This window comes from Camellia sinensis, chromosome 1 (assembly GCF_055761805.1).
Source record: "Camellia sinensis isolate YWXY chromosome 1, ASM5576180v1, whole genome shotgun sequence".
In the NCBI taxonomy this organism is placed as follows: domain Eukaryota; kingdom Viridiplantae; phylum Streptophyta; class Magnoliopsida; order Ericales; family Theaceae; genus Camellia; species Camellia sinensis.
This window is the reverse complement of record NC_138961.1, coordinates 70288024-70301779: the sequence shown is the minus strand read 5'-3', so window position 1 is coordinate 70301779 and position 13756 is coordinate 70288024. Positions and strand designations below refer to the sequence as shown.

At 34.1% G+C, this 13756-nt stretch overlaps 1 protein-coding gene across 4 annotated transcripts; it reads left to right on the top strand.

The window, feature by feature from the left end:
• The first annotated feature begins 2162 nt into the window (after positions 1-2162).
• LOC114276256 (U-box domain-containing protein 35) lies at positions 2163-13548 on the top strand. Of its 4 annotated transcripts, none has more exons than XM_082879286.1 (11): positions 2206-2418; positions 2986-3062; positions 3732-3963; positions 4685-4806; positions 4891-5012; positions 6155-6348; positions 7958-8283; positions 9113-9214; positions 9747-10175; positions 11272-12024; positions 13076-13548. In XM_082879286.1, the coding sequence occupies exons 3-11, from the start codon at positions 3762-3764 to the stop codon at positions 13256-13258; spliced, it is 2433 nt and encodes an 810-aa protein (XP_082735412.1). In that variant the 5' UTR covers positions 2206-2418; positions 2986-3062; positions 3732-3761; the 3' UTR covers positions 13259-13548. The 4 variants fall into 4 exon arrangements, with proteins under 4 accessions (XP_082735398.1, XP_082735412.1, XP_082735404.1 ...); XM_082879278.1 differs by lacking the exon at positions 2986-3062 and adding an exon at positions 2472-2551 and having other exon boundaries at positions 2225-2360; XM_082879293.1 differs by lacking the exon at positions 2206-2418 and adding an exon at positions 2471-2551.
• The last annotated feature ends 208 nt before the right edge of the window (positions 13549-13756 follow it).

Genomic DNA, 13756 nt, shown 5'->3' with positions numbered 1-13756 from the left:
TTCATTATCAATGGTGCAAAAGACAAAAGTTTTGCTTACATAACAACAAAATTGCTTTATGGTCTTTTATTCCCTAAACCCAAACATAAATTTGGGGGGCTCTTTTGTCTTTGACATGTTCTAAAATAATTTCAGTCTATCGAAAATTTTATATAGTTGAATGATTGAGACTGTAATAAGACAACTTCAAAGAAATTTAAAAAAAAAAAAAAAAAAAAACCTTCATATAGCTAGAAAGATACTTCCAAGAACCCAACATCATGTATTAAAACATTGAGCCCCAAAAGTCAATACATGTTACACATTATCTCCGTCATTTGACTCACTGGAATAGTGTCGTTGAGAAAACGTTTACCAACAGCAAAGAGCGTGAATTCAAGTCGATTATTCTCTTCTCTTCATTTCACTCCTTTTTTTTTTCTTTTTTTTTTTCTTTTTTAATAAGCCTGTTTCATGCAAAATCAATTTAGTAGTAAATAATTGCATGGGGTATGGTTTGAATATTTTTATTTATTTTTTATTTTATTTTATAATTAGGTGTTCGAATTAATTTACACGTAACACAACAAATCTCAGATTCTTAAATTAACAACTGGGCCAACTTCTGATGACCTCAAGATTTGAGATGTTTGGTCTTGGAATTTGATTCTGCAATCTTTGATTACCTCTCCTCCTACTATGTCAAATCCATTGGGTTGCCTTAAACATTAGGTAAAATGATTAATCTTATCTAGTAAGAATGACACATGTTGAAAAATCACCAAGAAATTGGTCAACGTAAGAAAATTGGCCGGAAAAGTCATTGAAAAGTTGCTGGCGATCGGTGGAAGGTGGTTGATGGCGGCAACAACTAGTGGCAGTGAGTTAAACAGATAGGAGATATTGAATACATAGGCAAATAGATTGGTGACACGTGTATAAATAGTGATACATTTTAATAAATAGTTGGACATTTGAACAAATAATTGCATAGATAGATAACACATGTACACATTTGAACAAGTAATTAGACAAATAAGTAATACATATACGTAAGTGTATTTGAATAGATAGACAAGGAATTAGGTTTTGAAAAATAGTTGAGAGCACTAAAAGTGGTGCTCTAATAGCACCACTAATGATGAGGCGGCCCACCGCCTATGCTTTTTTTTTTTTTTTTTATTCTCAATACATTAGTGCTATTAGTATTTTTTTTTTTTTAGTGATATGAATCATTGTTGTTAAGTTTTTGAACAAATAACATATTATTTTGACCTCAAAAGATTTAAGTCTAGACTTATTTAGCCCAACAGTTTCAAAAATACATCTCATACTTTGTGTCGTAAATCATGAATAATCTTTTATTTATATATTAGGATAAATTATAAATACACTTTCTGAGATTTGTTTAAAGTAGAGATTGTCTCCTATGATTTAGAAAATTATAAATACCTCCTTATTACTATTTTTTATTTAACCGAATTAACTAAAAAATGAAATTCATAATTGTTCTCCTATACAATAATAAAATTATCTAAGTTATTAATTGAAATATATTTCTAGCATCATTGAAATTGTTAATTGACTTGATAATTTATTAATAAAATAGGCAATTTGTTATGAAATTAGAAATCTCAAGAAATAGAATGTAATTTTCAAAATCACAAGAACAATTTATATTTTAATCAAATTTTAAAAGGTATATTTATAATTTATCTGATATATTATTTTTAAAATAAACTCTATCAAACATGGGAACGTGAAACATATATTTATTAATTTCTAAATAATCCCTTAATATTCCTAGCTGAAGAGAAGACTGCTCAAATGACAATCATCGTGAAACAATCACCTAGCCTACCTCACAAACAAAAAGAATAAAAATAAAAAAAAAATAGGGGGGAAAAAATAAAAAACCGAAATTGGCCATTGACATTCAACAGATGAAGAGAGGGAGATCATTAATGCATTCTTGGGGCATCACTTTTGATACCCAAACAGTTCCTTAAAACAGTTGAAGACTATACCAACCAATGCCTATGAGTTACCCACCCAAAAAAAAAACATGCCTATTGGTAAGAAACTGCCTTACAAAAATAAATAAATAAATAAAAATTAAACATAGAAAAATAAGAAAAACCCAACTGGTTCTTGAATTCCCACATATGGGATAATGAAATATTGACTTTAAAATAAATTAAGAACATAAGCTATTCATTGACAAGCACAGTAATTTTGAAAATATCACATCAGAACCAGAAACAAAGAAAGTCTTGTAAAATATAAACAGGGTCATCATGACGTGACAAGTGAGTTTCATTGGCCAAGAAGAAAACCAGAATACGAGTAATTATCAGAGGTGGATAATGCATTACGGCACGGTTTGGCTCTAATTTTGGAGCTTTAATAATTATTGTGTATTTTGGCGGCTACTTTCAGGTTCACATCTGTCTCTAATTTTGCCCAATTGTTTTTTTCTTACATAATTGTAGTAGTTTGGATCTCTAAATCTTGGGTGGTTCAACTGCTGCTTCATGTGGGTTTTGTGAGAGCTTTTGTTCTGAAATGTTTGGTATGATTTTGTTTCATTCATGTTTTGCTTTCATGTCTTTCTCTGAAATTTCTGTATATGCATATCTTTTTGGGTTTAGTATTTTGTTTTCTGAATGTAATGAAAGTGTGTTAGAATTCAAGTGTGGTTGTTGGGAATCTCTCTCTCTCTCTCTCTCTCTCTCTCTCTCTCTCTATATATATATATATATATATTTATATGTGTAAAATATCTATTGTATGTGTTGTAGTGAGCAAAGTTTTGAGTTTCCTTCCATGCTTATTTCTGGGTTTTGGGGTTTTTGGTGTCTGGGTTTCATGTCATAAAAGTGTTTGAATTCAAGTGTGGCTATTGAGAAATCCCCCCCCCCCCCTCTCTCTCATTCTTTCTCTATGTATGTATTGTGTCAAGGTTTGAGTTTCAGTTCATTTTCATTTCTGGGTTTTTGGGTTCAGGTGGGGAAACTAGGAGCTGCACTCTTCTCTCTCTGTAACAGGGGTGTTAGGAAAACGTTTCTTCCTAACCAGGATTGGTAAGACACGAAATAACAAATAAGAAAGATAAAACAAATCAAACCAATCACACAAATAAAAACACAAAGATTTACATGATCAGTCCAGAATAGGGTTACGTCTACAGTTGCTGTATCTTTCACTTTGATCAGAAAATAATAGAATTCTCTTTTTTTAAAAGAGGCGCCCCTGAACCTTCTCTCCTTGGGAGAGGCCCCCAAATCCCCGATTGGACCTAGAATTGAGTGAACAGTACTTGCCAGGGTCCACAGACCCAACAAGGGGTCCTCTTAATTTTGTATTTTATTCTTTAGACTAATTGAAGCAAAACTTTCCCATGATTGAAGTTTTCTAAAGAAGTTCAAATTCATGAGTTTCTTCTTTTCTCTATTTATAGCCAGTTCAAAAATTTTATTGGGTATTATGTTTCTCTGGCTTTCAATCAATATCTGTTCCCAACAGATGGATTAAACCATTTGATTTATTTGTAAATGAAAGAAAAGTATTGATTCGAGGGATTAGAATATATTGTGTGGGATTGTAAAAAGAGAAATGACAACCTAAGTTCCTTTCCTTGTGACTTATTCTAGTTAATTTGCTTCAATTTTGATTGAAATTGTTTCTTTTCATACTAATGCTACGACCATCCATGTTCATATGGTTTTTTACGTTTTATGTCCAAACTACAGGTGATTAAGTGCTGAAGGAAATCTAGAATAATGGATGGGAGTGAAATAATTGAAGCAAGAGGCTTACTCGGACTACCTCCTCCCCCATCTTTAATTGTTGCAGTCGCTATCAATGGAAATAGAAAAAGCAAATATGTCGTTAAGTGGGCATTGGAGAAGTTTGTCCCGGACGGCAAGTCTATATTCAAGTTGTTACATGTCCGCCCTAATATAACTGCGGTTCCAACACCTAGTAAGTTATGCATCATTCAAATATTATTTGGGGATACTTTGTGTCATAATCATAACACAAATTGAATCTTTCATATATCTAATGATTTCAAAAGAATGAGAAGAAAATGCATCTATTGGGTACTATGTTGGTAGTATTTTCCTCTCTTAGTTGGTGACTTCACAATCCAAAACTTTACCTTCTAGGCACAAAATTGTTTCCTAGCTTTGATATAATTATCAGCTGCGATGTTATTTACATGGAAAATATTAATTTGCTGATCTTGAGGTTATTATCTGTAAATAATTTAAGCTTCCATATAAGCTTACTAGCAGTGGGTGCAAACGCGATGTGTTTGTAATTTAAATCAAAAAATTTTGGTAATTTGATGAATGAAGAAGATGGGTTGAATTTGATTAATGTTAGCAGTTATTTTTTGAAGCATGTAATAATATGGGCATTTTTTAAGAAAAAAAAAAAAAAAGCTGCTGCTGTACATAGCTTTAAAACCTTCTGAACTGTGTGCTTAATAGAATAGAATAGATGAACATCTGTGTTTTACTTTTGATTGTTCCATGGATTTAAGTTGTGAATTTTACAGAACAGATACAAACTCGATGACAAAAGTGATCATGCCAACAAAAGAAATACGTATAGCTTAATGTCTAATACAATAGAAATTAGATTTGAATAGCTTCTTTTCTCTTGATTTGACTTGTGCTGTTCACCCCCTTTTTCCCAGTGGGAAATTTTATTCCTCTTTCACAAGTGCGAGACGATATAGCAGATGCTTACAGGAAAGAAGTGGAATGGCAAACAAATGAAAAGCTTCTACCTTACAAAAAAATGTGTACTCAAAAAAAGGTTATATTTGGTCGTGCTTGAGCTTCTCTTTGAAAGCAAGAATTAAAAGGGTTAACAGGCTAACTTTTAGTGATTCAAATACAGGTACAAGTAGAAATTCTACAAATTGAATCAGATGATGTAGTGTATGCCATATCAAACGAGATCACAAAGTCCACTATCAACAAGCTTGTTATAGGAACTTCATCCCGTGGCATGTTTTCAAGGTACTAACATAGCTTATGCTGCTCTGGTCAATAATGTGGTACTTACCCAGTTCCTTTGTTTGATTTTCCGAGATGTTAATCTTTATATACATAAATCACAATCTTGTCATCAAATTGATACTAGGGAGGTAGCAAACTCCCAACTTTCCAATATAAAACTATTGCAATGCACTTCAAGTCTTATTTGAATAGACCATTAAAATCTGATTCTGCTTGATTGTATTTGATTGCATTCGATCGACAGATTAATCAAATCAAAATAGGGTGTATGAACAAAACATCTTTTGATTCTTCGGACACACCAACTAGATGGTCGAAGTTCTTTCATGTTTTCTTGTTGAATCTTGATAATGTTGTTGCATTTTTAACGTGGTAAAGCTCTTGATTCTGGTCCACTAAGGACTAAGAAGTAATCAATCATTGAATGCCTGCCTAGTGAAGGGTGAGCACATTAACAATCAGAGTGCATGTAAGCATATGGCTAGTGTCATTGCAATCATTGTGGTCCTCAAAACTCTCTCTCTCTCTCTCTCTCTCTCCCTCTCTCCCTCTCCGGAAGGGAGCACTTGTGGTGCTCACTCGTCAATTTCAAGAAAGGGTCATGCTGTGAGATGTAGAGATATATAGAGGCTAAGGACAGTGGAAAGGGGGATTCAAACCTGTGGGCTGTCTTTGTGGGTGTGGTATTGATAATACCATTCAACAAAGCAGCCACTACAAATGAGAAAAAAATTATTAAAAAAAAAAAAAAAAAAAAAACCCCTAAATTAGTATACATTAATGTGTGTTTGGAAGGGAAAAGATTGAATACACACTTAACTTTTAGCATAATGCATAAAGTAGTGGTCCCATGACTTGAACCCATAAGTTCAAGGTTATTAAGTCAAGTCTTAACCATTGAATCAATGGTCACCCCTTTTACAAATGGAAAAAAATAAAAATAAAAATTTCACTGCCACGAAGGAGGAATTGTGAATTGGGAATATAAAACAAAAAACAAAAACCAGTCCTTGACATGTCATTATTTCAAAATGAAATTGACATGTTTCTGTATAGTACCTCTCCTGATTTTTCAATTAACAAAACCTTGAGAATGAAATTAACTTATTGTATTAACAAAATACTGTTTGTTGAAAAATTAGAGGAGGACGAAACTTTTCCTCAAAAATCTCAGAATCTGCTCCAAGCTTTTGTACGGTCTATGCTGTTTCAAAGGGAAAGTTGTCATCTTTGCGCCCATCTGATTTGGAGACAATTGGAAGCATTAAAGATGACAGTAGTGAGACAAGTTGCTCTAACAATGATTCGTCAAGTTACAGTTCCAGCTCACAAGCAGGTATTCTACTTAAATCTTGTAATTAATAAGAATGGGTGCAATGAAATCGGCACACATATGTGTTTGATGTAGCTTCATCAACTTTATGCTATTGTTGCCGTGTTTTTATTGCTCCTATTATACGTAAAGATATGATCACCAAACAGTCTAACACAATGCTAAACCATCCCTACTTGTGACCACTTTGCATGCTGCACACTAAACCTGCAATTTAAGGCTGTAACACATGTTATGGCTAATATTACTTCTTCCATACATGGAAAACACAAGATGTACTTCTGCATGAAGATATTCATATTGTATACATATATATATATATATATATTTAATGCAATGTAAGTTTTAGTGATTCTTGTAGTACATTCCTTCCACACTGGAATTTTGCAATGCACATGGAGTGTATTGGTGTGGGTGTGTCTCTCGATGTCTCATTTGTTTGTTGAGGAAATATTATTTTGCCCTCCAAACTTTCACGTGTTTTTTAATTTGATCCCAGACTTCAATTAATATCAATTTTACACCAAAACTTTCTAAATTTTGATCAATTTGGCCCCTGCTGTTACATTTCGTCTACAATTGGATGGAATGTGCTGGCGTGTCACCAAAATTCATTTGAAATTTCATTTACCCCCCAAACTATACCTAAAAAATCAATTCCCCCCCCCCCCCCCGACCAAAAAAAAATAATTAAAAATGAATTTGCCCCCTAAACTATATCTTAAAAATCAATTTGCCCCCCACGTCAGCACATTCTGTCCAATTATAAACGGAATGTGACAGCAGAGACCAAATTAATCAAAATTTTGAAAGTTTAGGTGTAAAATTGATATTAATCGAAGTCTGGAAGTCAAATTGAAAAATATGTGAAAGTTTGGGAGGCAAAATGATATTTTCTCTTTGTTTATCTTTAAAAACTTAGTTTGTAGGACAATTTATTGTCAATCTTCAAAACATAGCAAGGCACATCGTGCACAAGGCCTATACACATTCAACACTATTTTAGTAGAAACAGAATATCATAAGCATTGCCTAAAACAAGTCATTCAAACTTGCAATGGATGCTTTCTAATATTTACACACAGTTATGCAATTTGTATGCAAGTTATGCAATTTGTTGAGCTTCATCTTCCAAGTTATGCAATTTGAAAATAGAAGTTGAAATAATCTAAATCACAAGGTCCTCACCGTGATTTTTATTTTTATATTTTAACAATATAAATACATAAAGGTATGTATTTTCTATACCACGTTCTCACGGTGTTAGTGTGCTATCTTTTTAGGATTTTCTGTGGTGGCATCCGTTATTGTGTTGTGTCATTCCCTCATCTGGTGTCCGTATCTGTATCTGTGACCATGTTACATAGTCTAAAGTTTTGTTAGTGAGGCAGTGCTATGTTTCAAAAGTAAGATTGAAAAGAATACTCTTTCGTTTCCATATGATATGTATTAGAAGAGAGATTTCAAGAAATGGAAGATATATTCACTCTATCAATAATCGAGCCTGATCTGGTGTATCATAAGGGATTTCTGCTTGGAGGTTCTGTTTCTGTGGAATTACTACGTTTATGCCAATAAAGAATTAAAATCTAATTTTCCTTCTGGTCTGCAGAATGGACTGATCCAGGCTCAGTTCCATCATATACTCATTTCCGTTCTCCTTCACTGCCAATGCAACGGTTTCAAGCACTTTCAACTATAAACCAGACCCTTCTTCACAAGAAAACAAAGTCAACCGACACCAGTCATTCAAGAATATCATCCCTGGATATTAGGGAAGTTGAAGATGTTATGAGCTCCTGTCCTAGCACCTCAGATATTGGTTGTTCAAATAGTAGGGTATCAAGTTTCAGGAGCTTGGTAACAGATAACCAGTCGTGGATATCTGATCCCGCTTCCACCTCAGATGCTCCTTCAGATTTGTCATCTGAAATCCAGGTAAATTATTTTCCGTTCTATTTTGATTTGGTTTGCTTGTGCTCATGACTTGTCAGTAAAACTACAGGAAGCTCTTCTTGGTATCAGTTAAATTGTAAGAGCTTCTCAATCCCTTCGATAGCCTAGTTTCCAGGATTATGTTTGTCAGGCATTCTTGTTAGGTTTTACATGGAAGTTTAATGGAAGTTCAGCAATGATTAGAAGCGTAGTTCAGACAATTTTTTCCCCAACCTATTAATTTTGTCATTAATTGTCCCAACCTCTGTTTCTTCCTACAATTGATAATGACATTTACACGTACGCAAAACAAGAAAAAAAAGGAAGGATCAATACTTCGTCGGTGTTTGATTTTGATCCCTAATATTTCAGTTGGGTTATTTAGTCCCCAACTTATTTAATTTACTTTTAAATAATCCTCAGTGACATAGGTGATTTGACAAAAATATACTTACTCCCGTTATCAATTGCAGACGGAAATGGAGCTATGGACCATTTAATGACAAAATTAATAGGTTGGGGGTCCAAATTGACAGATTTGAAATATCATGTACCAAAATGAAACAAGACTCATATCTTAGGGAACATTTACGTATTTAACTCTATTTTTCCAAGTCAATGTGAACTTTTTGTATTGAGTTTCAAACAATTGTGAGGGCTTATCTATAGGAATGCAGTCTTGGTAATTTTATTAACTTCGGCTGAGCATTATATTTATATCTACAATACAAGTTATCTGTCTCGTTGATTTTCTGACTTTTGTATGTATATGTCAGGGTGATGAATGGACATATCATGTTAGGTCAATGAAAGTTTTTTCTCCTATGTGCAGGTCAATGTCAATTTTGAGCTAGAAAAACTAAGAATTGAACTCAGACATATAAGAGGAATGTATGCAATAGCTCAAAGTGAGACAATTGATGCTTCTAGGAAGGTACATTTTTTCCATACTCAAATAACTTATGAAAAGAAATATTTACAATTCTTGGTTGATATAAATGAGGGCACATTCTGTTCCTCCATTATTTGAATTTAATAACTGAAATTCCTTGGAAATACTTCTGGCTTCTCACTCCTTCACATTATAGTTCTACTATTCTCTAATTGAAATTTCTCTGGACCTTACATAATTTGGATTTTGGACCTACCAAATTGTGTCAATATTTGTTAACGGAAAGTCATAATCTGCATTAAGTTCTGGGTCATTTACAAATGATGTTTAGGTTGCAAGGTGTATGACACTACTCTACCAGCATTCTAAGAACTACGATAAGTGACTGTTTTTTTGATGCACCATTGCTCAAAATATGTTAGTTGTCAGTAAATTAGCCCGATATATGCATTGTCACTGCCATGAAAAACTTATTACTTCGTTAATTGATTAAAAGATTAATTACTTGGATTTGTGGCAATAGGCTAGCTGTGGATTGGAATGTGTTTCTCTGATGTCCTTATTTTCTATTTAGGTAAACGATCTCCAGAGGCAACGATTGGAAGAAACAATCAAGCTTAAGGAGATAAATGTTAAGGAGGTGGAAGCAAAAGAAATGGCAATACAAGAGAAAGTGAAATATGAAGCGGTGAAAAGAGAAGTTGAGTATGTGAAGGAATGTGCTGAACGAGAAGCAGCACAAAAGAAAGATGCAGAGATTAATGCCTTTCGTGAAGCCAAGGAGAAAGAAAAACTTGAGAATGTGCTGTTGGGGCCTCTGCAGCAGTACCAGAAGTTTGAATGGGAAGAAATTGTGTCAGCTACGTCATCGTTCTCCGACAATCTTAAAATTGGAATGGGAGGATATGGAATTGTCTATAAATGCAGTTTGCATCATACAATTGCCGCAGTGAAGGTCCTTCACTCTAAAGAGGCTCACAGGAATAAGCAATTTCAGCAGGAGGTAACCAACCCTAGAGATCATTACCTTTTTTCATTTGTTTTATTTATTCATTTATTTATTTTTGTCCCTTTTAAGATATATAAGCACTTAGATGAATGTGATCAAGGACTTTCTGATTTTCAATTTTAAATTATCCAATGCATTTGAATATCCTCAGAGGGCATATTGTCTGTCACCAACTCTGCTTGGTCTCAAGCCCATCCTATTCAACTAATGGGAAAATTCTGAAATAAAGTTCAGATGAGCAAGTAGTGCCAAAAAGTAGTTCCCTTAAGATCGATTGTCAGGGTGAAAGATGTCTTTCGCTTCGCAATTTTTGGGATCAGACTCATTAAATTTCTCAGTGCATTGAAATACTCGTAATTTATGAAGAAAGTCTTGTACATGTGAGTGCAAAGAGACATGAATGAGGTGTAATTAGAAGCTCCCTTACAGCTTGTTTCCTGGGTCCACTGTTTGTTTTGTTTTCTGTTTCCAGCATTCAGATACAAAGTAGTTTACCAAGAAAAAAACTGTCATTTTCGTGTTATCTATTCAATTTGCCTGTATTCCTTATTTGCAACAACTTGAAAATTGAGGACTAAAGCTTACCACCTAAGAAGCATGGACGTAGACACGTGACTTGACACGGACACGCCGAACACGGGAATTTTAAAAAAATGCAAGACACAACACGTGGGGGACAAGCAACGAATATATAATTTTTTTGCATTTATTACATGTCATATATATGAATATATCTTTCCAGTACAATAAATAAATACAATATAATACTAATTTGTATAAATTGATATTGTTTTTCTTTTATCATCGTATTCTAAGTTATTTTGTTCAACCTTATAATTAGTTTCATATGTGTGCATGCAATTGACATGTGTGTTTAAGCAATGGACACGTGTGTCCTTCAAGTATACGAGTCTAAATTATTTTTTTTAAATTAAGACATGTTTGGGTGAGTGTTGGACACGTGTCGGAAAGTGTCCAACAAGTGTTGATGTCCAACATAGACACGCCACTATTTTAAAAGGGTTCGTGCTTCTTAGGTTAGCACAATTCAGAGTTTAAATACTTATCAAAGTTGTTTATTGGTTTTCAGCTTGAGATCTTGAGCAATATTCATCATCCCCATTTACTAATTCTTCTCGGCGCATGTCCCGATCATGGTTGCCTCGTTTATGAGTACATGGAGAATGGTAGCCTGGAAGATAGGTTGCTCCGAAAAAACAACACACCTCCTATCCCATGGTTTGACAGGTATAGAATCGCTTGGGAAATAGCCTCAGCCCTCGTCTTCCTCCACAACTCAAAGCCACAACCTATTATCCACCGTGATTTGAAACCCGCAAACATATTGCTCGATCACAACTTTGTGAGCAAGATTGGTGATGTCGGGCTTTCCAAAATGCTTAACTCAGAATCTTCTGCTATATCAACTTTGAGCAAGGACACGGGACCTGTGGGGACACTTTGCTACATTGATCCGGAGTATCAGAGGACCGGGTTAATCTCTCAATCATCCGATGTTTATGCATTTGGAATGGTGATTTTGCAGTTGTTGACTGCAAAACCGGCCATAGCATTAGCCCATACAGTGGAGTTGGCAGTTGAAGATGGCCATTTAGCGGATTTACTTGATATAGAAGCGGGACAATGGCCGATTGAAGAGACAAAGGAATTGGCTGTATTGGGACTGAAATGTGCAGAGCTTCGACGTAGAGATAGACCTGATTTGAGAGATCATGTTCTCCCTGAACTGGAGAGATTGAAAGAGTTTGCAGATAGGGCACGAGATATGGCATCCAATGCTCAACTGGCACCTCCTAACCTCTTCATGTGCCCAATACTTAAGGTATGCCTGCCAATGTCACATTTTACTATCAATATTTGCTGAACTGATTCTACGCATTTCTAAATGGAATTGTAGATCATGTCAATTTGGAAATGTACTATGAAATCTCCAAACGCTCTCATTTTTTTGCTGAAGATAAGGTTATCGCGAAAGTAGGGAATGAATTATTCTTTTTTTTTTGACTCTTTGGAAATAGGGCTGCAAATGAGCCGAGATGAACCAAACTTTAAGGTGTTTGGGCTTAGCTCACTAGAAATTAGTCAAGCTCCAACTCAAGCTCGGTTCATCAAGTATTTGAGAAACTTGAGCTCAGCTCAATTCCATAAACGAGTGGAGCTCGAGCTTGAAAGGAAAACTTGAATTTAAATGAATCTCCATATTAAAAGAAAGAGAGAAAATTATGAACGGAAAAAAAAAATAAATAAATAATTCTCATACTTGAGCTCAAGTTCGTTCATTTAGCAAGTTCATAATTAATTAATGAAAATATATTTGATATATTATTAAAAATAAATATTAAGTTTGCGCCTACTTGAGCTCAAGTTCATTCATTTAGCAAATAAGTCTAGTTCAAACAAGTTTTAAATGAATCAAACACGAGCTGTTAATAAACAACTCAATTCGTTTGTAGCCTTAAATTGGAATATAGGCTAGTCACGCAACTGGTAATGGCTATGCACTTGACAAAAAGCAGCTTTGTGCAGGTTTTTTTTTTTAACTTATCATCTGGCATTAAATTATTTCCTCCCATTTTAGCATCCAACAGAGCCTTATGAAAATCACTTTCTCCTTTTGTAATTTCTCATGACATGTCAATATGTTATGTAACTTGTCCTAATAATGCAAAGATGTATTATCATGAACTTTGTGCTCGAGAACTTTGATTTCATTTTTGAATAATTGTGATCTTAAATATTAGTTTTTGATCGATGTTTAGTTCTGCAATTATAACTACATGAACATATATTTATATGCCTGGATATGTATTCCTTCTTCTGCCCAAATTCCTTATTTTTATTTGATAATGGCAATTGATATGTTTCTCTTCCAGGATGTAATGGAAGACCCTTGTGTTGCTGCTGATGGCTATACATACGATCGCAAAGCCATAGAGATATGGCTCAAGGAGGATGATAAATCTCCAATGACAAATTTACCCTTGCCAGATAAAAGTTTGATACCAAACTATACACTTCTTTCTGCTATTATGGAGTGGAAGTCTGGAAAACAGTGATATTGCTTATTGTTCATAGCTTCTGATGATGACAATGATGATGATGGTGATTTCTTGCAAGAATTGTTCTGCATATAGCATTTTATGTGCCGTGATGTACAGGATCACTTGCTTGTAATTTAACATTTGTTCCAAATATGAAAGTTGAAATTTTGAAATTAACAGAAATAAGAAGGGTGTTGTGATGAACAGGAAGAATGTTGTTATTGTAATATCAGGAGGATAAAAGGGTTATGTTAATGAAATATTGGACTATCATATTTATGTAACATTGAATTTAGAACCTAAAACTGTTGTACACTTTGAATTTATCAACAATGACAGAAATGGAAGTAGTTTTCTAACAAACAACCACAAGGACAATTGCTTCTGTTTATTAAGGAAAAATTGATCTCAATAATGTATCAATAACCAAAGACACAACTGCAATGTGTTGACCCCACCACTCTATGTTTGTAAAGTAACTGTCAACTGATCTTCATACCATGCCCCCCATAA